At 36.9% G+C, this 23,302-nt stretch overlaps 1 protein-coding gene across 1 annotated transcript in view; it reads right to left on the reverse strand.

Annotated features, from left to right (window-relative positions):
* Window positions 1-13,404: 13,404 nt before the first annotated feature.
* Window positions 13,405-23,302, reverse strand: part of CFAP47 (cilia and flagella associated protein 47) — a gene marked incomplete at both ends in the record, with an annotated part of 300,742 nt that continues 290,844 nt past the window's right edge. The window contains 2 exons of the mRNA XM_082076298.1: window positions 13,405-13,614; window positions 22,734-22,902. Coding sequence (XP_081932424.1) covers window positions 13,405-13,614; window positions 22,734-22,902 — 379 coding nt within the window. The remainder of the gene's footprint in view (window positions 13,615-22,733; window positions 22,903-23,302) is intronic.

Below are 23,302 nucleotides of genomic sequence, written 5' to 3' on the forward strand. Positions count from 1 at the left end.
CAGCGGCATGGTCTCTTTACACCACCTTAAACAGGAACCATGCACCACAGAGCACAGTAGTACATTTCTTTAGTCCAGAGGTTAAAGCAGATTTCACCTCTCCTCCTTTTGAATTTTTTCATGGCTATTTAAGACTTGGGACAAGCAGCTATCTGTTTTGTTGGGCCTGCCTTTGCTATTTAGAGATCCAGCTCAGAAGTGGGGAAAATTCGCCTTGGGCTGGCAGTCAGAGTGAGGTACCCAAAGCTCTCCTCTCCTGGCCTCTGCCCAGCTGCCTTTCTAAGACAGCTGATCTACCGATGGGGTGCCTACTGGGTGGCTGCACCTGGTAGGGCAACGTCTTGCAGCAGACAATAATCAGTGACCAAGTTACCCTGAAACATTGAGTTCTGAAACCTGAAAACCTCCCAACACTGAGTGAAGAGCTCACTACACTTGTGTGCTCTGTCTCGTGGGCTGTGTACATAAAATAGAGAGATTTAAGTGTTAAGCCTTTCAGTGACAAAAAATAAATCACCATTTTATTCACTCGTTGCAATAATCTCAAAAAATATCTCCACTGTTGAAATCTCTGTGGCCATTATGATTTAAATTGGTAGTCTAGAAGCTTTGGGTGCACTTCAGTCCTCAAGATTTGGACTTCATTCTCTTGAACTTTGAAAACCACAGCCTCCATGATCCTTGTTCAACCCTGCATAAAGACTCATGCAAAGACATGCCAAAAAAAACAGAGCCTCAGCTGGTGTTAAACCACCAGTGCAGATAGCCCCATCTGCCTCTGAAAAACAGCTGCATGGTACAAAGCAATGACAAGGACTTGGTGGTTGCTTCCTATCACAAATGTCCACAGGAATTCAATCACAAAAAACATTTTTCTTGTCCATAAGGCTATAATTCATTGGCTATTAATCTTTCTGGCCAGTGGTTACGTGTTGAATCCTCCAGAGCCTGATTGCAGCCTGTTACTGTCAAGCCATGTCTTGGAGAAAAAAAACAAGAATTACTCCAGGCTCCCCAGGACTCTCTAAATCTGCAGGCAATAAACAAGTCTAAGGCCTTAAGTCAGACATGCTGTCAAGTCATAGAAACTATGCCATTTTTAACAACTTCCTGTAAGTCTGTCTTGACACCCAAAGGGATCCTTACAGCAGTTCTACCTCTGCTTCACTTGTAGTTGCCACTTAAGAGAGATTGAAGTAGAAGAATCTCCAGCTGTAACTCTATTTATCTCCTTCACACCCACGCAGTTAACTGAAATACAGGGACTTCCAATTTTTTCTGATGTGAGTAGAAATTCATTATGAAGAGGGGCATCTGTGAAATGAAATCCAATTTCTCTGAAGACAACAGGAGACAGGCTCTCAAATCCTCATGCCCTGTTTCAGACAGGACACCTGTCCCCAAGGACTCACTCCCTATTGCCCTGCAAATGAAACTCTTGTATCTGTTTTTCCTATGTTTTGCTTTTCACTCCTCAAGTTGCACCAGGGGAGGTTTAGATTGGATATTGGGAAAAAAATTATTCACTGAAAGGGCTATCAGGCATTGAAACAGGCTACCCAGGGAAAAACTTGAATCACCATCCCTGGGGGTGTTTAAAAGATGTGTAGATGTGGCACTTAGAGACATGGTTTAGTGGTGGACTTGGCAGTGTTAGGTTTACAACTAGACTTGATGATCTTAAAGGTCTTTTCCAACGTAAATGATTCTGTGATTCTTCATGCTTTACATTGGGTCTTCTCAGCCAGTTATGTCCTTAGTGTGAGTAACCCTTCACACAGAGTGACGGTAATGGTGCGTATAATACGTTGAAGTTTATTACAGTTACTACATAAACGAAGGGTAATGGTTCTTCCTTTTCCCCCTTAACCTCCAGCTTTAACAGGTCCTGTAGGAACATATTTTCCCATTTGCTGTCAGGTGCTGGTCAGTCATTTGAGCTCAGCAGCTGCAGCATAGCTCACACATGTGGGAAATTACTCAATAATAGCCTGTATTGCCTCCCTGTGGTTTTATATATGGGAACCATCTATGCAAAACCCTCTTCTGACTCCCTGTTTTCAATACTCTTACGACTTGTTCCTCAGCTTCTTTAAAAGTCTAGTTTGGTTTTCATTTATCTTCTTCATTTAAAATTACAGTTCTTTCAAAATGGAAAGAGTTCAGATATTGCCACTATAGCATGATTCCAGGAGGGAGAAAGTGGGCAGAGACCTGTATGTCGTCGCTACTTGGGCCTCATTTATTTTTGTTGGTTTCAGTTTGCTGGTTCATTTTATAGCTGATCAATTTTATTTTAGACTCTTTAAAACACATCAGTTTTGCCAGCACAGTTGAACAGCATGGCCCTACATGTGACCAGTTCTGCTTCCAGCAGCAAAAATCACTTGTTGGTGTAGCTCGGGACTGTTCTTAAAATAGAACAGGCTGTGTCACCAAAGGTGTTTTCCTAACTAAATGTAGTTACCACTTTTTCAGCGAGTTCAGGCAGTCCTTTAGTGTCCTTTGTCAACTTGTTCAACCTTCTTAAGAGAATGGCCATGTTAGTAAATATTGCAAAAGGCCATTACTTTGGAGATAACAGGCAAAAGTATTAAGCAGTTGTTGATAGATGAGAGTAAATTAAAGCAAAGTTAGAAAGGGTGCCTCTATAGTCTTAGCACCTATAATTTTATACCTGATATTCAGGACATTTTATTTTATATTTTAATTATATGAGGCTATGTTGATATTTACTCTGTGTGACATTGAGAGATGAATTACTCATCAAATCCTACAGAAATCTGAGGTGCTGAATTCTGAAAATTCCAGGGTGTTTTTTGTTTCTTTCTTTCTTCTAGTGTGAAATTGTACCTGTGATCTGCACCTCTTCAAGCAGAAAGTGCTGTAAGATGACTCTAGGCATGCTGACCTCTCTGGCACTAACAGCTGACGATTATCTCCACTAAGCATATTAATTAGTTGCTAGAGTAATTAACTGGAAGACGATGTAATCAATGCCAGATGTTTTGAGGTTGTTTTTTGGATTGCAACTGCTGCTGGATTCCCAAACTTACAATCCTGGCTGTTTTACCCAGGCAAGACCAAACTCTTCTTCATCTAGTCACCAGTTTGTCAGCACTTGCGTATACAAGCATATTTTTCCAGCCCAAAGCTGCGGTTATGTGACATGATGTGGCAGTACACTCTTCTCCTACACCCCCACTCCGCTGAGAACTGCTGTGGCAGCTGCATGTGTGCACACCCCCCCTCTTCCCCAACATCTCCCCTCTCTCCTGCAATGGAGCAAGTTAATGGCTCTTATTGTGAGACCCAGGCCAGAGTTGTTAGGAGAGAGGAGGGGATGCATGTAGCCACAGTAGTAGGGTGCAAAGGCACACGTAGCCACAGTAGGGGGATGCAGAGAAGCTTCTAGACTGCCCACAGCCAGATCTGACACAGCTATAAATGGGGTCCGCAGAGGCTGCCTTTTGTGTGGTCCTCTCGAAGTCTGGGCCAAATGCTGCCACCAAGAGCCCTCCCGGGACTGGGATGCCATCTAAGGTAACCTCCTGAAAGAAAAATGGGACTGCCTCATCTCCACGTGTGGGTGAGTGATAGCTTAGATATTTCCTCACCAGATAAAGTGAGTGTATTAAATAATTCCTCGCCACTTAGGCGGGTGTTTTCCTCACTAGACATGTGAGTGTATTCCGTGCTTAAATATAAGTATGTGTATTTTCTTTAATAATTCCTTGCCAGATTCAGGCAAGCGTATATCCTTAATATAATTTCTCACTAAACACGTGGGTGTATTTTTCCTGGAGTCACGGATGGCTCTGGCATTGTTATTGGTGAGCCACATGTATGCACGCTGTGGATCTCCATTGTTATTATTTGCTGTACCTCAATAATTTCCTCAAAGTTGATATCCGAATCTGTATTGTATAAAACTCATTTCTAATTGGTTGTTTTCCCAGACTTTCCCAGACAGAATTAAAGCCTGTTTTGGACCTGGTTGTCCACCTAAAACTAACTTCGAGGTCCCTCCATGACACATGACCACACTGCCACCCCCACATCCATCACTGCTGGTTTAGTATGCATTAGTTTGGGGAGAGATTAAAAACTATTGGTTAACTTTCTGTTTCCTTCTGTACACCCACATTCTTCTTCCTCAGAGATGTTTTTGCCTGGGGGAAAAAGCAAAGTGATATGTCAGAGCTAGTGTCTTTACATGCCAATGTTTAGATATATGTAATATTGATGTAAAGGAGAACAGTGACAGATGGAAGGTGGTATATGTGTCAGTAACTATGACTGGCATCTGGGGAGAAAACTCTGCTGCTTCTTCAGGTTTTATTGAACATTATAAGAGTGGTGATTTCTCATTTTTAACTCATTGAAGTGAGGATCATTACCTGCTCACAATTTCAACACCAGTTATTTATTTGTTTTACCTTCACACTATGTTAAAAATAATACTCTCTTGTATGGTCTTGAACTCCTTTTCCTAGGCACATTTCTATACTGTGTCACAATAGAGCCTTGTTAGTTTTGTCCTGATATGAGCTTTAATTACCACATATACTTCCTGGAAGTGAACCAAATGTCATAAAATTTTGTTGGGATACTGAGTTCTTCTTAGCCACCTGACTATCTTTTGTCCACCAAGTGACATTACTTAATCTTTTTTTTAATTGCTCCTCTTCAACATTATGAATATAGTGTTACTTCCTTTGAGCTGATAGTGTTATGCTTCTAACATGCTTCAATTCCTGGGAACTGTCCACTCTTGCCCCCACATGGTTACAGACCTATCTCACTCACCTCCTCCCCTACAAATACTCTCTCAATGTATTTGTAAGGAACTGTGCCACTACCACAATTCTACACTGCAGTTAAGGGCTATTCTGCCTTTTCTACTTTACAGCCAGAATTACAGTTGTCCTCCTCTCATGGTACTGTTCTTTGGCAATATGATTTTTATTTTCTTTCTGTAAGCGATTTTAACTATATTTGGTATTTATTTCTTTTTATTATTGGAAAATTTCTGTGGCTGATTTTCCTTTATACACCTCTGGGATCTGCTCTGTTCCTTCCCTCAGTTTTACCATAATTTCTATTATTTTTTACATTGTGATAGAGATACTTGCACAGCATTAACAGTCCAGGCAGCTTCTTAACACCTGCTGATTTTTTTTCTCCTGTTTCTAGTTTAAATAGTCCTCCATAACCTTGTCAGTTTTCTATGTCAGTTGTCTTGTTCTATCTTCCTAAAGGTGGAGCCATTCCTCACAAGCTTTCTCTTCACAAATAATTCCAGTGAGCCCTGCACATTAATATTTTCCCTCTCCATGCTGCCTTTAATTCATTAATTCAGACACTGATAATCTACCTAGCTGATTCTGTCACCGATCCTCTTTGTTAATAATCAAGTTATTTTTTTTACGTTTTGAGAAACAATAGGAACTGCAGTCAACCATCATTCTAGATGCACTAGATGATAGCTAAAGTTATCCTCCCAAGAGCAAGAACACAATACACTATCACTTATCATTAGTAAGCTAAATGCAGATTTCTTCTTTGTAATCTATTCCTATTAATACAAACCTGCCAAAGCAGTGCAGAGATAATTTGCAGCATGCTCTGAAAGTTAAGACAAGGATTATGTCAGACCATGGATTGATTATATTTAAAGCCATGGGACCCCCAGTGGTAATATCACCCAGCTGTTCCCTCTTATTTACAGCAGCACAGCTCTGCCTAATCACAGTATGTATGTTTGGGACTGGAAGGGACTTCAGAAGATCATCCAGTCCAATCCCCCTGCCAGAGCAGGAACACCTAGATGAGGTCACACAGGAACATGTCCAGGTGGGTTTTGAATGTCTCCAGGGAAGGAGACTCCACAAACCCCCTGGGCAGCCTGTTCCAGTGCTCTGTCACCCTCACTGAGAAGAAGTTTCTTCTCAAATTCAAGTGGAACCTCTTTTGTCCCAGCTTGATCCCATTACCCCTTGTCCTATCATTGTTTGCCACAGAGAAGAGCCTGGCTCCATCCTCATGGCACTCACCTTTTATATACTTATAGACATTAATAAGGTCCCCCCTTAGTCTCCTCTTCTCCAAACTAAAGAGACCCAGCTCCCTCATCCTTTCTTCATAAGGGAGGTGCTCTTGACAGCTACAGCATCATAGTGTGGGGGTGGTGAGAAGGAGCAAACTCTCCAGGCAGCTTCATTGCAGGTTTTTGTTTTCCAAGATAGGAGCATGGGTGGATATCATAATCCTAGGTACCTCCTGTCAATGAACTTGAGGAGCCTGATTTCTGTGATTTGCAAGTACCTAAACAGCTCTTACAGATGTTGTACCTCCAACTAACAATATTTCTAATCTAATGTGTTTTGTGGCCTATTTGTGTCTCAGTACAGTAGCACCATGTCATCTGGCAATTAGTTTCTGTTTTGGGAGCAATCATAGCCACTGTGTTTAGATATTGTGCTCTAAGGTAAAATACATTTCCGTAGAAAATTTTGTACAATATATTTTCTTTATTACAAAGATTTAATTTAGTAACTGTGAACTTGCTTGTCTGTGTCTCCCCTTCATGATATCTCCATGCAATTTAGGTTCAGGTTCACAAAGAACTGTTTCGTAATGATGAATAGCTGAACACAAGACTTGGATCTGGACAAGGTAGCTTTTATTTTATTTATTTTATATTTCAAGGAATAAAAATAATCACTATTTTATTCTAACATGTATACATGTTAACTCCATAATCTACCACACATTAGAGGGTGCTATTCATGAATGGACTTTGAATGCTGGCAACAAACATTGGTGACCTAGAATTTGTATTCTCTGTTCACATCAGAAGTGTTTCAGATTGTTGGTAAGGATGCCCCATATATTAAATACTGGATCTTGGGTATCAGTTATGATTCTAAACAGTACTAGAAAAATGCACCCTATTCTCATCAAAGAATACAGAAGTTTCACACCTCACACTGAGGTCTGTTCATTAACAGGTCATCGGGAATATTTGTTTTCTATTGATTAATTTCTTCAAAATGAAAACTTCTCTTCTGAGGTTCAGCTCTTAGAGCAGCTTATGGGTGACAGAAGTTGGTTATATTGTCTTTTTGAAATGACAGTTGGAGGTTTTCATTGGTTTGCAAGGTAAATTTTGCACTTCAGTATTGTCCAGAGAAACCTGGACAAGCTTGAGAAGCGGGACCTCATGAGGTTCAACAAGGCCAGGAGTGAGGTCCTGCACGTGGGTTCGGGCAACCCCTGGTATCAATACAGGCTGGGGGATGAAAGGATGGAGACCAGCCCTGCCAAGAAGGACTTGAGGGTACTGATGGATGAAAGATTGGACATAAGCTGGCAATGTGCACTTCCAGCCCAGAAGGTCAATTGTATCTTGGGCTGCATCAAAAGGAGCGCAGCCAGCAGGTTAAGGGAAGTGATTCTGCCTCTCTGCTCTGATGAGACCCCACCTGGAGTCCTGTGTCCAGCTCTGGGGCCCTTAGTACAGGAAAGACATGGACTTGTTGGAGAGGGTCCAGAGAAAGCCAGCAAGATGATGAGAGGGCTGGAACAGCTCTGCTGTGAGGACAGGTTGGGAGAGTTGGGGTTGTTCAGCCTGGAGAAGGCTCCAGGGAGACCTTATTGTAGAGTTTTAGTACATAAAAAGAGCCTATAAGAAGGATGAGGACAGACTTTTTAGCAGGGTCTGTTGTGATAGGACAAGGAGTAATGGTTTTAAACTAAAAGAGGGGAGATTCAGGCTAGGCATGAGGAAGAAATTTTTTACAATGACTATGGTGAAACAATGGAACAAACCTCAAGGATTCTCCTTAGCCCATGTCTTTTCCTTTATTTCTCTGGCCACTAAGCACTGCTTTTTGGACAGACTTCTGTGCAGTGACCTTGGCATCCTTGTCCTGCCATGACCTCACTACATTGTCATCATTCCATGGTCTCAAAATGTAAAATATCCTACTATGAGAAAACTGACACTACTATCAGTATTACAATAACTGCAGTAAAGTGAACTGCGGAAGAATAAGTTTCAGTGGAAGCAGAAAAGCTAGTAGATGAATTGGATTTCTTTTTAGATGAATCTTCTATGGATCAGCAGGTTTATTCAGAGTTACTTAAAAAGCAGTTAACATTCCATTAGCAACAAACTGTGATCTGTGTCAGCAGTAAAGCACTGTTCAGTCATTTATTTTAGAATGAGCAGTCACTGCAGGGAGAAATGAAATTATTAAACATCTCACAAGCAAATAAATATGCAAAGCCAGGGATTTTTGTTCTTATTCTAAGTATTAAGTCTTCCTCTTAGGAATATTTATTAATCTAGAGCTTTGTTTGTTTGTTTGTTTCCTGATGTTTGCTAAATGCAGAATGAGTCAGAATTTCCACTTTCTTCAGATAGTTTGGGTTTGTGATGAAAAAGAAAAAAGGTACATGCTCAGATTTGTCTGCTGCCATATTATTTTATTCAAGTAGGGACATTGTTGGTTCAGCATTATGTCCTCTGTTAACCTGGCTTCAGTCCCAAAGAGCTGTCTTAAACTAACACCTTTCCTTGCCGCTAGCAGCAGAAATGCATATGGCCCTATGCCCTAGTGGGCTCTTTACCTGATCATGATTACTTTCTGTGTGTTTAAGGCATTCTTTATATCTCAATTCTCCTGAGTCAGACAAAATCTGCAGTGACACAGGTGCTAACATTAGTCTCTTATTATTCTTGAAGGGTGATTTTGGTACTCTAAAACTGCTTTATAACTAGTGAGATCAGGTATAAAAAGTCTTAAAGTGTCATTGATACCATGGCTAGCCAGACATGATTAGAAAAGCAATCTTGAAACCTTCTGAGCAATGCAGTAGCAAAACCAAGTCCAAGCTGAGCTGCTAATGGCAGGCATTCTACAAAAATCTCTGTGTTACTCATGTCTTTCTCCTATGTGGTACTGTGCCAAATAAAGCTCAACCAAACCTTGAACAATTAGAAGTTTGATTGCTTTTGTACTGTTTTGAAGCTGCTGCTCTGACTGCACAGTCCTGCAGACCCCTAGGGCTGATTGTCCCAACTACTGGACATGTCAAAACCAGGAGCTCAAGAGTTGCATGGTATTTTAGTAATAATTTCAAATGTAGACCCCGTTCCCAAAGGAATAATTCTACATTACACAATAATGTTGCTTCACAAGGTTTTAATTCTTTATTAAAATAATCTGAAAGATGAATCATTATAGAGAGACATAAAGAAACAACGGAGGAAGAAATGTAAATAAACAGGTGGTGATTATATTGGTTAGCCAACTAGTATTTCTTGTAAGCCACTAACGAGCAGATGCACAACTGACTCATGTATGTCATATAAGACTGGGATTAAAGCATTGGCCTTAAGTGACATATTGACTTTGAAAAACTCATATGTTGTGATTTTTGTTTTTTTATATATCAAAATATATAAGTGGGGTTGCACAATTAATTTTAGCTCTCTAATAAAAAATAGCAATTACAAATGAAGAGCTATTATTTCCAGTAATAACTAAGATCCCTCCATTTCCGTGAGATTATACTACCTGCAAATAGATTAACATGAAAGGAGATACTTTTTTTCCAACCCCCCACATCTTTTTCAGAAGAAAAGTATCCTGAAGGGTCCTTTTTTTCTCTCTAGTTTTTGTTAGTGGTTCATCTGGTGTAGTATGGAGGGTTTAGAAAACATTGCAAGGGCTTGTTCAAAAGCCATAACCTCAAGACTGTGTTCATTCTCTCCAGTTTCTTGTGAGAAGATTATGATAATAAATTGTAATTCAGAATGAATTCTAAGCTAAATCACTTGGACTGACTTTTCTTAGTCCTAACTGCAACCACTGTGTTTAGACCTACCTCCAATAGGTAAGCTTTTCTGCAGATTAAATTTTTAAGGTGTGGGCAGCTTGCCCAGCTGTTCTGAAGCTCGTATTTACAGCAGGTCTGAAATCCCCAAGTATAAAAAACAAAAACATTTTATAATCTTTTCTCATGCTAGTTCTTTGCTTCCGTGAGTTGAAACTCCAAGATTTTCAATATGGCTTAGTAGTTCTAGTAAAAAGGAGGGAGCTGTTAATTAATAAAATGGATGTTTCTGGAAATCTGCCAGTGCTGCTGCTTAGAAACCTGATTTTAAAATACATACTTAGAATTAGCCCTTGCATTATAAAGAATACAGACAGATCACTGATCAAGTGCAAAGTATCAAACCAGGAAGCGGAGAGGAAGTTCTTTTTAAGACAGCTTATATAGTAAGTGTAATCCATAAATACATGCGTATAATATGTAAAACATTGTGGATGTTACAACCACACAGATACAATGGTCTTAGGAACCTTTGCAAGTAAGTTCCTAATATCAAAAGAAATCTTTTTAGTTCAGTTTAAACTCTGTAAGAAATTTTTAAAAAGCAATATTTTTTTTTTAAATAAGTACAAATTCAACCAATGAAGGCAGATCTTGTGTAAGTCATGAGTGACCTTGTATACATTGAAAAAAGCCCCCCGTAATCTGGTCCAGAAATCATAATGATGCTTCCTTTTTAAGGTAATATAATTTAGCTGCACCTTTGAAAATGCCTCTCTGTTATTGTCTTATTGCATAATATTTGCCTCTGGATTTTGTAATGTTTGAATGTATGACAGAATTTGAAAATCTACCACATGTAGCAGCAAGTGCAGGCAAATATATTGTGAAATAAAATTTCTGGAGTGAACATCATTTAATTGTTGAGCGATTCACTTGTATGACACCTACTAATCCATCTATGGTGCAATTACAAAGCTTTGAGCATCTTGCAAACAGATGTCATTTTCACAGAATCATAAAATCAGTTAGGGTGGAAAAGACTTTTAAGATCATCAAATCTAACTGTTAACCTAGCAATGCCAAGTCCATCACTAAACCATATTCCTAAGAACCTTGTCTATGTGTCTTTCAAACAACTTCAGGGATGGTAATTCAACCACTTCCCTGTGCAGCCTGTACCAATGCCTGACAATTCTTTCCATGAGATAATTTCTTCTAATATCCAATCTAAACCTCCCCTGGTGCAACTTGAGGCTGTTTCTTCTTGTCATATAACTTGTTACTTGGAGAGAGCCATAAAGTCTCTCCTTTTGTTTTGTTTTGTTTTGTTTTTTAATAGGAAAGCAAAACTGTAAGAGAGTGAAACATGGAAAAAAAATCTTTTGCAAAGAAAAGTGGTTATTGAAATATTTCCTGAACACCAAGATCAATAATCAATTGTGAATCTATTGTATGTTTCTGACCCATTAATACTGATTTCTTACAGTCAGCAAAACTCTTGCTTCATTTATATATGGAGATAGAACCTTCCTACAAAATCTAGCTGAACTTGTGGTCCCAGTAGCATTTAAGACAAATATTACAATAGCTTCTTAATATCTTTTAGATATATACCAGATATCACTGTTGGCAATCTCTTTCCTGTGATGTGTAATGCATTTGTAAGGCAGATTTTATTTGTGCTTCAGATTACCTGGTTTCTGACCAAAATGGGGCATGCTGCATTTAAAATGAGATATTAAAAGGTGCCATTGCTGTTTTATATGTTCCCAGCATTTTCTGTAATAGCTTTACTAAAATGTGTGGCATAAACAAAATCCTCAAGCACATTGTGGTAAAATGGTTTTATTGATGGTCATTTACACTGACCTACATAGGTTGTTCTCGGGCTCCCCATTCCTGAGCAATGATGCATATTCTATATTTGTGCCAAGAAAGCACTTACTATGTTCCAGGCTGTTTTTTTGTTAAAGTATATTCCACCATTAAAATAAAGGCATAGATACATTTTACATTCTATTAGTACAAACAGGAAAAACAATCTCAATGAAGAAAGAAGATAGGAGTTAGCCATCCAGTGATCTTAAAATGCAGATCTGCATAGATCTAATTTCCACATTACATCAAAAGCAAAGAAAGCCACCTGTGGATGGTAAGAATGGAAATGAAAACACAATATGAATGGCATCTCCTTTTTTAGGGTGGAAAAAAAAAAAAAAAAGTATAACCGGGCTCAGATTCCTCACTGACTTTTCATAGCCTTCTATATTTCAGTATTCTAAAGCACTGTCTAAAATTGACTCAGTGTAAAAATACTGAAGGAGCATGTTCCAATTTTTTTTCTACGTTGTCCTGTTTTTGGCTGGGATAGAATTAATTTTCTTCCAAGTAGCTGGCAAAGTGCTGTGTTTTGGATTTAATACCAGAAGAATGTTGTTAACACGCTGATGTTTTGGTTATTGCCAAGCGATATTTCTAACAAGTAATGGACTTTGCAGCAAGGAGGCTGGGGGTGCACAAGGAGCTGGAAGGAGAGACAGCCAGAATAGCTGACCCAAACTGATGAAAGGGCTATGATGTCATACTCAGTATATAAATGTGGGGAAGCTGGCCAGGTCTGCAATCACTTCCTGGGGATGGGCTGGGAATCGATCAGTGGGTGGTGAGCAATTGCATTGTGCATCATTTGTTCTGTAAATGCTTCAGTCATCATCATTATTAGCAGTAGCAGTAGTTTATCTAGTTTTGTTGTCCTATTAAACTGTCTTTATCTCAACCCATGAGTTTTATTTTTTTTTCTAATTCTCCCCACCATCTCACTGCAGGGAGAGGGGCTGTGCAGGAATGGCTGTGTAGTGTTTAGCTGCCTGCCAGGTTAAACCACAACATATGTTGTGTATAATTATCTAAGATTTTGAAATGTTATGGGCTGAATAAAACAGGATTCATATTTCAGAAAAAAACAAAGATTACATAATTAATGACATTTGCCAAAGCAATAGAATCTGAAAGGTATTCAAGTTCTGGACATATGACATGTAAACCTGTTTCACCTAAGCAAAAGACTGCAAACTTTGGGAAAACGTTTTATTGTGAAAGAGATCAGAGATTGATTTGCTTGTTTAGTTTGCATGGGTGTAATATGTTAATACGTGTGTATATATATATATATATATATATACACATGTTAATGGATATTAAGGCAACCTATTAAAGTCTTACCAAACAAATATCCCTTAGAAAGCAAAGCATTAGTTTGAATTGAATTTCCCAGTTTTCAAGTAGAGTTCTTCAACTCAAACATTTCTCACATTAGAACTTGCTGACTTCTGTATGATATACATAAACTGTTAGGTAAACATAGAAAAATAACAGTACTACTAGAACTCGGACACTCTGGATCTTTAATACAAAGCATAGAATGAATGCATATCATACTTGTTTTAAAAGAAAAAATTGTAAAAACATAGTTCTTTTTATCTGCAGAATTTATTTGACAAAGGTGTCTACTTGACATCCTCCCCCAGCAAAAAAAATATCTGATCATAAGTTTCTTTATTTTGTTCTCAGGACCAAGGGTGCTCCTTTGATTGGTGAGGATGCTCCAGTGGTTGTAAGTTTCAGATTTTCACGTAAAAAATTGCGCTGTCTGACTGTGGCTGATCTTATGTAACTGCTTGTAGAAACTACTTTTGCTGGGCTTGTAGGTGGTACAGTCTGTGGAGGTAGTCCATTGATTTCATATGTCCACTGCATTGATTGTGTCTGCAAATAATGAAAAGAGACATAGAAATAAAAAAAAATAATTGGTGCTCAAATACCTTGAAACTTTTTGACAGTGTTTTACCGTGATTTCAAAAGATATTTATCCTTTTCCATGTAAGGTGTTGGAATAACACAGAATGATAATTGTTCCCCTGGAACACAGAGACCAGAAATCATATTTAATGTTATTAATTCAGAACCAAGCATAGGAAACGCAAGTAATTTAGCCTCCTAGCTGATCTAAATTTCCTTTTTTTGTTTAGTAAACCCCATACTCTGTGTGTTGTTCAGAGGTCATTATTCCAGAGTATAACATAAATGCCTCAGGTTTATACTGTAGGATTTAATTGCAGCTCTGGTATTCATAATAATGGCATTAACCAATGGTGGAATTTTTGCATTAAAATAAATTAACAAGACTAAAAGGAAAGGATTTTGAGTATGCACAAGAGAATTCCAGCTTCATGTTGAAATCTCTAGTTTGAAGAATATTTATGTGAGTTGAAAATTACACTCTTCATTTGCTTTCTGTTTATAACTGGTCTCTTAAGAATGGAGCTCGTGTTTCTGTGTCATGTCTTGTAATGCTTGAGTATTTGATTCTTACTGAGTACATGATTCTTATTCATACTACACATCCCATCTATCCATACTTAAGAAGTATTATTTCTATGCATCTGAAGGATATATTGCTGCTCATCTCTTATGTTTAATTTGATTCTTGAAGCAGAATTTTGGTTGCTAAAAACCCAAGTGTGGATGTTGCAGTTCTTTCAGTATTTTTTCTTTCAAAAATGTATCACTTGAATTTTTTAAAGTCTTTATTCCAAGTATTTAGCATTTTTCTGTCTTTACATCTAGAGAAAGGTCTATCCATGATTTTTAGTTTTCTGTTCTCCTTCTCCTTTAATGAAATATCACAAACAAACAACAGAAATATTACAAACCCCAAAGATTTCAAATTATGTGTCATTATGTCAAGCTTTGTACTATGCAAAAGAAAGGCAAAACATTGCATTCCCACTTCAGGCATACACTACCATGTATTCCTTTTCACTCAGTGACTGGAAATCCCAGGTTTTATGTTTGGGGTCTGATTTACTTCCAAGGAAAATTTTGTAAGGAACACTAAGTATACGGCATGATGTAAGTCTATTAAAATACATCCATACAAGTGCTTTTTTGTGTTGTTTGTTTTGGTTTGGTTTGTTTTTTTTTTTTTAAATACTGAATATAGAACATAGCACATGTACATACATACATAGTACACAGCATAGAGAACATAGCAGACTCTGACTGCAACTTCAAACTAGTGGAGTTATGTTAAAAAAGTGATATTTCCAAATTTCAAAGATCTGCCTTTCTATTTTTGGCACAGCACTCCAATCATGTAGCTGGGCTTCTTGTGGTTCCAGAGCAAGTTTATCAGTGTTTGTTAGACTTTTGCAACATGCTGCATTGAACTACAGAGACATAGTTTGTAGGATCACCTTTCTCTGCTGCTTCAAGATTGATCATTACAACAACAGTTGTGATTTATGTAATTCAACTCCTATTTAAAACTAACTTAATCCTTAGAACAATAATTTGTAGATATAACCATTACACTTAAGATCAGTGCCATTTTTGATTCAAGGAAACAAAAGGTCAGACAGGCTATGTATGCTCTCAAACCAATCTGTTATAGAAATCAGTGCAACAATAAACCTCAAAGCTCAGGAGTTTTTCCCTCAAGCACTTAGTTAACAGTCCAGCTTCCAACATGGTTGGCTTTGTGGCCCATTTACTCGTTCCAGTTTGAGAGTTCTGCTTTGCTGCTGGGCATGTCAGTATGCCAACCAGATTTGACCTATAGAGAGGAGTAACAATACCTATACAAACTGTGACAAATTTTCACATATCATAAATGCCATCAAGCATCTCCAACACATAGTGTGCGTATTTTCTAGTTATTTACTGCATTATGTCAACAAATTACGTCTAGGTAAAGCACTACATAGGCTATAGAGAAAAGCAGTCAACCCTCTCCATCTCAAACTTTCTCTACAGCCGTGCCATATTTATAACAATATATAGAAGAGAATTAAAAGAATGTTAAAGTGTTCAATGACCTTATTTAATGTTTTTAAATATCAATTTCATATTTGCCACTGAAAAGTTTGATGTTTACCTTTGTTATCTTTCATAGACTCCTTTCTGTTGTTCTGATTGTTACCCTGTCATGGCTGAAGTATATTTAAGAGATGTCATTGCAAGCAGTTTTGCATTCATGTAGCAGCAATTCAACAGCAAGAAGTTTCAGACCATTAAACTGTAAACCCTTTGGCATCAGCTTTGTTCTCTGCTATGTACTTATACAGTATTTGTACTATTTCACATATAGGCTGCATACAGTCACAGCTCTTAAATGATGTCACCATATCAGTCCCTAATTGTGGTGCTTCTTGTTACGTAACTGGTTTCAACCAGTATTCTGGTAACTGGATATATACTATTCTGTATTCATGTTGAAAGAATAGGTAACCTTTTTTGCTGTTTATTTTTAAAGAAATGCTTTTAAAAACCTCTTTTATAAAATGAGCAACATTGGTTTTACATAGTGTCTTCTGAAAGAATTGCCTTATTCAAATAAGATTAGTCAGTGTAAGATCTTAATAGATATTCAACATGTATGCATAATTTCTTAAACTTTCATTACTATTCTGCTAAAATCAAAATCTAATTTAAATTGAATATTATTCCTGTGTAAAATAGGCAGATTAACTCATCTTTATTTTCAACCTTATTTAATATTGTGAAATGATCTAGGAACTGTACTGCCTGTAAAGATGAAATCCAGCAAAAGCAGGTGTGACATGGACCAACATCAGTATCTTATATTCGAAGACAGTTGTCATTTAAGAAAAGTAAATTGGTCTCTGAAGTTAGCTGTTTTATTAACTTCAGTACAAGATTAAATGCTGTATCTTTCTTTAGTATGTTAGTTGAACAATACATTTTAAAGAAAATTTAACCTCAGGGTCGTATTCACTGTGTGGAAATCTCATTGATCACCTCAACATCAGAGAAAAGATCTGAAAAGTGTTTAAGACAATGATTTAAACTGAGTATCAAGCTCCTAAAAATCATTTATGTTCATGAAATCCACACATTTTGTGCCTTTATTGACTATAGTATTAGTAATTGTTTGAAGTGGGATTGAAACAAAGTGGTGAGCCATGCCATCTCTCAATTTCATTTATCGTTAGAATCAAATGATTGATATGGCTTTCTGGGTAGTAATAACCTTTTGCTAATTTCCTGTTTGCTGTAAAAATATCCTAGATTTTATGCATTGTGGAGGAAAAAACCACAAAAAACAAAAACGTTTGTGGCTTGCCTCGGTGAAAAAAAAGACAACTATTCTGTTACTGTTATAGCCTGCGTCAGGTGTGGTTCTGTGGCAGGAGAGACTGTTCTTTTCCTGATGGAAACTCAGTAGGTTCAATGGTGAAAATGTTGTGGCCATTATCACGTGAACCCATACAATAGGATGCGTCAAGCTAGAAGCCAAAAAATGAGAGAACAATAACAACAAAAAAAACCCACCCTAATTTATCACCTTGAACTATGGTAGTCCATCTATTGTAAATCATGCCTGTCATCCAAGACAGCTGGAGATATCCATTGTGAAAAAATTGTGCGTTTATGTATTAATTTACTGAAAGAAAGACTTTTGTTTTAGCTCAGCATTTTCTGCTGAAAGGGAAACAGCTGTTGCACAAATAGGAGAGAGTTACTGTAACTGTCAACATAACTTGGGTTAGTTCTTTGTTCAGCACTAGAACCAGATAGAATTCAGGAATTTTCATGACAACGTAGAATTCAGTAATTTTTAAAACAACTTAGAAGTCAGTAATTTTCAGAAAATGTTAGACACCCAAAAATGTCTATTTTCTTAGAATATTTAACTTCCAAGGGCAAAATATTAGGTCTTCAAATGTTGCTGAAGTAATAAGTATTTTATTTTAGGATATGGCTGTACAGCTTAACTACAACAACTATTCTAACCAATATGAAAACTGTAGCAAGAGCAAGTCCACCAAGTTCAGAATCCATGCAAGTGTCCCAAAGTTGCTGCTTTGAATTTCCAGGTCAGACATATTTCAGCAAAGGAAAAGGCAGATAAAGTTTCAGACTTTTCTGGGGTGGTGGAGAGAGAGATTTTGAATGGTCATGTATATATGACCATATAATTATGACAGAATATTTGACTTACAAGCTGTATTTACTTGCCTAAGAAGTGGATCAAAATTTCCCACATTAGAGGAACTCTTATTATGTTTAAGGCAGTGCAGTTTATTAAATCAAATTTGAAACTAGCACTGGTAATAACAAAGTCTAAAGATGAAGGTATTGAATCTACTACAATTTACGAGAAGAGAAATATAAAAGAGAGCCTCTGTTCAGAAGATATATCCCAGGCTCCCTGCAATGCATCTCTAGGCCTATTTCACATGCAATTTTAGATGGAAGACCAGACCACATTCTGAATGTCCTTGACATTTTGAGGGAATTACTTCCTCATATCAAAACCTCAAAATCCCTGATGACTAGTATCTAGTAATAACTTGGCTCACCTGACTGGAGTAATGGCCACCTGCAGAGCTAAATCTTTCTGAGGAATATTTTAAATAATTCAATATGACATGCATGCTGCCACATTTTACTAAATATCATGAGACATTCAAGTAAGTTATTTAACCATCTTGATGAGTAATGTTCATGAAGTAATTTGCTCCACAAGTACTGGTAACAGTCACCAAATAATTTATATAAAAGTATATTTTTTGGTATACAACCCAGTCTTACAGATGGCTCATGATTCATAAGATTAATTTGCAGAACACAGATCATCCATGTGTATTCACTGTAGGCTGTAAGTGCTGCTGAGTTACATGCTAATTAATTGGCAAAGAAATCTATGTTAGGAGGGTGTGAAATGTTGGGAACAAGTATCAGGAATTTTAAGAAAAATGATATTCCAATTATCTTACAAACAATGTTAACTCAGGGAAGTCCAAATAAAATTTGCAAGACTTGCAAATAAGTTAAACACAGAAAATAAACAGATAGTGCATCCAATATTCCCTGACCAATTGTGATAAGCATATAGAATGAAATTTAACCAAACTTTTATGTGAACTGTGGAAAGCAAGAGCAAAGGCAAGAAAACTCAGAGGTCAAGATAAATACAGTTTAAGTGAAGGAAAGAGGGGAAAAGGGAAAAAAAATAAAACAAACAAAAAACAAACAAACAAAAAAACCCAAACCAAACCAAAAAAACAACAACAAACAAGGCAAGACAAAAAACAAGAGATACAAAGGTAGTCCCTCACCACTTATTTAATGTGAAACTATTTCAATTATCCTCTTAACTTTGTTTCATTTTTCCTTGCTCATTGTGTTTAAGAGTTACAATTTAGAATTACATTAAGCTGTGGTAACTAACATATCTACCAGAAACAATACAGAATGTGTTTTCTTTAAGCTACGGAATACATAACTAGCATTTTCTGTTGAGATGTGCAAGTTTGCATAGACAAGCTTAGAACAGCCCCACCCAGGCACTGTGGCTTGCACAGCGCATCATTTATCTCCAGAACAGCATGACAAATGGTTTTGATATGCCATCTTCCATAGGCTAAGTTAGTGATTATTCACTAAAAAAGGTGTGCTAGCCTGACTTCTGGAGGCCTTGATAATGTTACCTGCAGTCTGGTTTACTCTGACATCTCTTTTATCATGTAAGACTTAATTTGTGTGCCTTCTGCTTTAGAATATCTCTGAAGTCTCATCCATGAATTACAAAGCAATTTCTCAGGTCTCCAGCTGAATTCAGCACAGTGCAAGCAAATTAACTGGACATCAACTGGTATACACCATTTTCCAAGGATTTTCTGGTGCCCTGGATGCTCCTCCTTGTGCCTGGCAGTGACTCCTGCCCCAGGCAGCCTTCTCAGAGCATCCCCTGCCTCAGCTGCATTGAGCTGTCCTGAAGCTTTGTTGGTTTTCTGCTCACCTTTCCCAGCATATCACAGGCCAGCTCTGAGATGTCAGTATAGATAAGAAAGTCCTTTTTTTCTTCACAGCACTTTATACCTTATCTAAGAAGCATGCTTTCTTCACTATTTTATCATTAGTGGCAATACATTTTTTCCCCCATAGAACAGCTCTGTTTATGAAGGCTGTTACAAATGTAGAAGTTTGATTATGGAATAATACCTATTTAAAAATGCTTTTTGGGCATTACTTGTAGCTCAGCTAGATTATGATGTTCTCTTTCACAGCTACAGAAACAATAACTATTATTTTCTTTACTGTTTTTTTATATTTTATTTTTTGATCTACAGAAATTTTAAAAGGAATTTTCTATGTCACTTTTGCAAAATTAAGATTCCTAGCAGCTATTCAATTAATTGTCTATCTTCAATTGTTTTGATGTGTAGTTGACTGAGAACAGAAGTTTCAGTTATGGCTAAGGAACACTTGATTGCTTCAGAAAAGTAATTAATGTTTTCTGCCATTAATCAAATCTACTATAAATATTCATGAACATTGAAGTCTTAAAGAATCCACCAAATACCACACAAAGTACCTGATTTGTGTGCAGAAAACATAAATGAGGCTATATTATTTCAATTATATGTATATGCTCAGTTAACAAAATGTACATACTAAATTCTGGTGAAGACAAATCGTAAATTCTTAACTCTAATTAGCTACTCAGGACTGGGTTCTCAGCAGGGCAACTAAACAAAAAAAAATTGCATGTACAATATTTTGGTTTAATGTTTACAAAAAATGAGAAAAATATGATTGCAGGATCTTAGTCCATAATCCTGACTTCACATTTTACTTTACAGCACAATTGTAATGACCAAAATAAAACAAAGAACTTACACTGTCATCTCTGCTACTTTGCAGTCTAATTATCACTGTTCATTGAAACACACAAAAATGACAGTTCTGATACTCACTATTCATAGAATTTAATAAGAAAAATACATTAGTGTTTCAACTATATGACTTTACCCTCAGAAACGCAAAGGAAATTTTACACCAAGAGTGCTGTAGCCCTTTACTACAGCAGCATCAGAAGAGAGGTGACACTGTAAAAAGAAAAGAAAGATCCTCACTCTTTCTAAAAATAGCACAAAGTCTCTGCCAGTGTATTGGCTAGAAACGGTATGTGCAAGGAAGGTTCTTTAGTGTTAGGTCCCACATTAACTGCATTTCACCACCTCCATTATTATTCCCCAAATAAGAGTGATTTAATCCTGGTTTTGCCATCTAACTAAATCTGACTCCCTCAGGTCACTAATGAAAATTATTTCAACTAACAGGAAGGGCAGAAATGAGTATCTGGTATTCTCAACACGTCATCAAGTCTTATTTCAGGTCAATGTTGAGAATGCAGCAGCAGAATTACAGACAGTCGCAGATGCTCTGGCTTTCATCAGAACTCCAGGAATTAAAACGTGTGTGGAGAGGGGGAAGTCAGATGTACATAAAACGACTATGAAAAAGAGCAAAGACAACACAAGCCTCATCAAAACATTATTGAAACAACTTAATACTTCAATTAGAGTAAGAATGTTAGAAATATCTCTAACATACTGTGATGGCGTAATACTGGTCCAAATTGCGCTTATGAGCATTAAGAGTCCACAATGCATTTTTCAAGACAGGAATAGATAGGACATGGTGTGATCTGATATGTATATGTAATATCTACGAGTGACTTCCTACACCCACACACAGTACCAAAGGTCAAGACGTAAAAAGCCATATACCTAGATCAAAATCGGAGACTGAGGTGTGAGCAAATGTAGGTTAAAAATCCAATTACCCAAAGCCCATCCATACTAAAAGGAAATTTTGGGCTACTGAGTTTTTAGAAAGTTAATAATGATCTTTGGTCATCATGTTTATCCCATTCCAGACAAATTTATTAAGTTAAAGCTCTTTGTTAGTGATGGAAGTTAAGCCAAAGACTAACATGGTTGCTACATTGATATGCGTCATGTCTAAAGACAGGGGTTCAATCTGACCTCTGTATATGTGTTATATAGCATCATATAAATATAAAAGAACACAGAATAAATTCAGTCAGTTATTTTCTTTTTCAAATGGAAGAGAGGTAAGCATCACTGCTGTTTATGTAAAAAGACTAAATTAATGAAATGTCTAATAAGGTAAAAGACAACATGTAGAAGGGACTAAAAGGCCACATAGTTTTTCCAGAATTTCTTATTCACTGTTGTACAAATTGTCACTCAGAGAGATAAAACACTATAGTAATTTCCCATGCAACTTTTTATCAACCTTGTTTTGACCATCTTATTTCTTAAATCAATATTGTTGTTTCACTTCAGTTATAGCAGCTTAAAAACATCACCAGCATTCAGCGAGTAGATTTAAAGTGCAAGCCATGATCTGTAGAGTTCGGTGTATTTGCTGGTACTGTATGTTCTTGACAAACAGTTTCCTTTTAAAGAATGACTTAAAAATTAAAAATTATTTCCTGCAGTAATAAAAACATTTTTACTACTGAAGGAATAAATGTTTCTTGACTTTCACACTTAGAGAAGCTACTTGGATATAAATTCTTATTGTTTATTTTGAAGTTTATTTAAAAAAAAAAGTTATTCCTGGCCTTCTACAATTTAGTATCTAGCTTCTAGTGGCTTTGATATATACAAGTAATATAATACAATAATATAAGTAAAATCAATAACCAATGTCTCACATATTCAATTACTCATATATTCTCCACCAGTTCTTAATATGATTATTTTGATTCTCTGTGAAAAGTCATTCTGTCATGTTGTCTACAGAGCTGGGGCAAACATCAAACGTATCTCTCTCTGATGATGATGACAAAGGGATAACATAGAAATTAAAATATAATATGTTTTTTCCAGCTTCTCATGAGTTAATTTTCAAAATTTAGTTTTATTCTTGTCCATTATGAAGAGTAGTAAAACAATCAAAGTGTCGCTTTTTAGTATAGGATTTATTTTTTTTTCCTTACGCTCCTGAAGGTATATTTGCCTATTGCATTCAGGAAGGCTTACCTCAATTACCAATGTTGCCTTATGCTTCTTGCCATACATCCTTGGCCTGAATCCTACTGTTATATGGGTTCCCACAGTGCCTGCTGGAAGAAGTTCTCCAGCTTGGGGCAGCACAAGGAACTCAGGATCGCTGCCCGCCAGGAAGTGTGCAGTGAATGGCTCTGGGTACCTACGGGAAAGGACAGGAGGATATAGTGCCTTTTACAGTATCTTAATACAATTTATCTACAATCTAATGTTTAGGCCACCATGTGGTATGACTCAGGAAACTTGGCAGCCCATGGAATGCTATAGAATATCAATAGCATTCATACAGAATATTCTATAGTAATTTTTTTACATTTATTTAAAAATATTTGTAATCTTTATACACAGGGACCTGCATACTGGTCTTCCATTTCAAATATAATTACATGCTATTATAAATGTTATAATAACTACAGAATAATGATAGCATTTGCCACTATGAAGAATCATCTGACCTGTAAAGATATAATAATAACGATAGAAATAAATTCTATGTCAGAGTGCAAATCCACTTTTCATATTAAAACCCACTCATTTTTCCA

The sequence above is a fragment of the Streptopelia decaocto genome (assembly GCF_964273445.1).
Source record: "Streptopelia decaocto genome assembly, chromosome: 1".
Classification (NCBI taxonomy): domain Eukaryota; kingdom Metazoa; phylum Chordata; class Aves; order Columbiformes; family Columbidae; genus Streptopelia; species Streptopelia decaocto.